Below are 3,711 nucleotides of genomic sequence, written 5' to 3' on the forward strand. Positions count from 1 at the left end.
GCTGGTGATAAAAGGTTTAAAGCTTAACTTTTTAAATAATACCAGTTTGTGACAAAGTGGTAAAACACCCGTAGCAAAATTCCAAAGTTAGTGGCAATCAGAAGGCAAGATGTTCTTGTCTAGTAGTTTTATTTTAAAATAATTCATTTTGCTAAGATTTTATGTTAACAAATGTTGTACAGACCAGAGTTTAAAATGATTTATCTAATTGATTCCTTTTGTTACCTGGCTAGCAGGGAAAAGGGGTCGAGGCCGGTCCTGACCTGTTACAATGAAGACTGACTTGCTATGTGGGATTACACCAGAAGCTTGCAGTGGAGTAATGGTAAGGATATCAAGCAACCTTAAGTATCTCAGCTGTATAGGAGCATATTCTGTTGCAAAAGACCTTCCTGCGAAGATCATGGATTCAAATATGGGACATTTGAACTAATACTTGGACTTTGAAATGAATTTATTTTAACAGTTTTCTCTGCAGTGCAAGTTATTAAACTAAAGCTACTCTATTTCCCCAATGTGTTCAACAAAATCCTTAACGTTTAGCATGGTATCTTAATAAAGAATAAAGTCGTTCTTTCAAAAATCTGCTTTAAGTAGATTTTTCCCCCAAGTTTTCTTAGTTAAGGATTCCAGAAGTGGTATTCACAAATTCTTGCATTTAAATTTTTTTATTGCAGTGGTATAGATGAATACCATCATTGGTATCCTTAAATTTTATTTCTGCTCATGAAGGTTAATCATGATTGTCTATATAGTAATCACTTATGAATTGTGTTCAGATACAGCAGTTTCAGGTGTAATCATCAGAGCTGGTTAGTCAGGCATTCCAGATAGTGGTTCTTTTCAGAACCTTTTTTAAAGGGTTGGTTAACTACCTCAGTAGCAGAGGATTGAACTATACCCTGTCTGTACTGTACATAGAAAATCTTTGTAGATAAAAGCAAGGCTTGTTTAATATGATATGAGGGTAAGATTATAATATACCAAATGTAACATTCTTAGTTGCCTTTAGTTCCAGAGGCTTTGTAAGACTTCCTCATGACCATCATAACAGGCCTTGCTTTTGTCGTATTTTGTGGCTGAAAAAGCAGCCTTGCTTCTTCAGATATTGTAGTTATTTGGATGTATAATAGTTTAGCAAGATGTTACTTTTGTAAGACATCAGATGTTCAAAAAAAGTGCATCAGCAACTTGTACTAAATACTGCAGTGTCCCTTTATAAAAGGTCAGACTAAAACTGACAACTGTACAGTGAAGCCTGACATTTGGATATTTTGAAGTTTTTCATAAATCATAGAATAGTATATGGCTGTAGTTTAGCTTTTTAGGTAAAAGGTATGTTTTCATTAGTGCATTTCTTATTGCTGATCACTGTAAAAACATGTGGGTCAGCTTTCCATTTCTCTTACGCAGATCATGATAACCTGTAGAGTAGAGTAGAGTACAATCATTTGTGCTATGTTTTTAATTTTCTAAAGCACCTTGATGACAGTGAGTGTTCAGTGGTGAAGCATCCTCTATTGAACCACCCTTAAAAAAGACAAAACAAAAGCAAAAAGAACTTTGCCAAGTCCAACTTCGTATAGGTAAAAGATAGATAAAATTATGGCTTACTTTGGACTTGGCATAAAGAGCTTCCCTTAACCCCCTGCCCAAAGGGATACTGCAGTTATACTACATACCCATAGGCACCACAATGAAAATTGAAGCTTATACCCGATTAAGGTTTTATACACACCAGTTCCCCCAGTAAATGCAAATTTTAACAAAATTAGACATGTCATATGTTGAAAATGCTCATGACAAACAATCATTTTGCATTCCTACATTCCTGCAAATAAAATTGTTTTATACTGTAAGCTGGAGGCGAGTGTAACTTATTTTTGTAATAAAGTTTTTATTTTTTTTATGTGTCATTAATATAAATGTGTGTTAGTACAGAGATCTTCTGGTTAAAAACTTAGAATCGCACACATTTCAGTATGTTTACTTGTATTTACATGATTTTTAGAATAGTGGTTGCCAATAGCCTGTATGTTTCACATTAATTGATTTTTTTTTTTTTTTTGTTACCATAATAAACCATTTTAGTATGTTGTATGTCAATTACTGGGATAGCTGGGACATGAAGTGTAATTTAAAATTGTCAAGTATTCATTGGAATATGTAAATGTGCCTTGCCAGTTTTGAACTTTTAAGACAAAGTAAGTGAATGATGGTGAAATGAGTAGTCAATGCGTAAGAGACATTTGCTACCACAGTTTCATATACTGCCCTTGCTAAAGAAAAGTAACTTTTCCCTCAAATTTGAGCATAAAAGTATGCAGTTGCATTAGCTTTTGAATTTTCAAATCTAGCGGTAGAGTATTCGGCTTATGGAAAGTGGGTTTGCTAATTGTAGCCTTAAGTATAATTTTGAATTTCAATGTAATCCTTGGTGCTGGCGTTCCCAGTGCCAAGGAGTTTGAATGCTCCCTTCAAAGAGGTTGCCATGCCTACTGGCACTTTTACTGTCATACGGTTTTATAAAGAACACTGTCAAGATGTGTAAACCAATTTTGAACTTGCTATAAAATGAATGCACTGGGGGCTGTAGAGAGCGGAAGTCCTCAGATTTCTTAATCTTGAAATCTCTCCATTGCTGAAAAACTTAAAACACTTGTGGGATCACAAGTGCTGGTGACTAGTTCTTAGTCTGGAAATGTGTCAGGGTGGGTAATATATTTATGGAATCATAAGAGTTAAAGGAAGTGCATAAAAACATTGCTATTAAGGCACTACTTGTGTTGAAATTTTGGATCATATCCTTAATTTCAGCTCTGATAAAAGTAGGGGGGACTGTTGCTTGAAAAAAAATTTTAAAAAGAGGCAAAATATACAGGAAGGTATTTTTAATGGAATGCAAGCAATGGTGAGTGAGCAAAATATCGAGATCTTGACAGTGTTCCCTCTAATTATGAACTCAAGCCATTATAACTTTTAAAATTAAATATGATTTGCACTGTTCTGATATTGGTGCAGTTTTTTAGCAAAATTATCAGAAAACAAATTGCATGTGGTGATTAATATTGTGGGGAAAAAAGCAAAAACGAAAATCAAAAAGATGTTATTTTCGAAGCTTTACATTTGATTGTGTAAAGAAAAATCTTTCATTATTAAGTGGAAATACTGGTGAGAACGGGCAAGTGCATATATACAACATCAGTTTGGTTGCACTTGGGTGTTGGTAAACTTGAAATGTTCTACAGCAATAATGCATCTAGTATGGGGTGCTTTGGTGACAAATGGAGATATAACACAGTTTTTTGGCATGTTGAAGGCAAGTGTTGACTTAATGTATTATGCTGCCTCTGTTTATTCTCATAGGAGGCTTTCTTTACTGAAATACCTGCAAAAGTTTGAGTATAAGTTAGCATAGTTCCATATTGGTTTGTACTATGTTCCTAAATTTGAAGTCTAGTTGAATTTAATAAGAAATCAGAAACTGCTGCTGCTTAACACTTCTGGTTTATAAACACTCCAATACACTGCTTTTTAAATTATACTTTGGTTTTAATATTCATTTTTGTTCGAAGGGCTTCATATAGGACATACAACTGTACTTTTATAAATTATTAATTTTTTTTAAAGAGCAGATTTATTACAAGCCAGAACTTAAGTTTGTGTTCTTAGTGTTGGAGGGGAAGGCTGTTATTAGAGATACTAAGACCA

General features: G+C 34.0%; 1 protein-coding gene across 3 annotated transcripts in view; it reads left to right on the plus strand.

The window, feature by feature from the left end:
- Window positions 1-2,151, plus strand: part of SYNCRIP (synaptotagmin binding cytoplasmic RNA interacting protein) — a 24,238-nt gene extending 22,087 nt beyond the window's left edge. For 2 of the 3 annotated variants that reach the window (XM_010166034.1, XM_010166037.1), the window contains exon 11: window positions 234-2,151. In XM_010166034.1, the coding sequence (XP_010164336.1) occupies window positions 234-275 (42 nt within the window). In that variant the 3' untranslated portion in view covers window positions 276-2,151. The remainder of the gene's footprint in view (window positions 1-233) is intronic. The other variant, XM_010166035.1, reaches the window with a different exon arrangement.
- Window positions 2,152-3,711: the final 1,560 nt, after the last annotated feature.

This window comes from Antrostomus carolinensis, unplaced genomic scaffold, assembly GCF_000700745.2.
Source record: "Antrostomus carolinensis isolate BGI_N321 unplaced genomic scaffold, ASM70074v2 scaffold29394, whole genome shotgun sequence".
Taxonomy (NCBI): domain Eukaryota; kingdom Metazoa; phylum Chordata; class Aves; order Caprimulgiformes; family Caprimulgidae; genus Antrostomus; species Antrostomus carolinensis.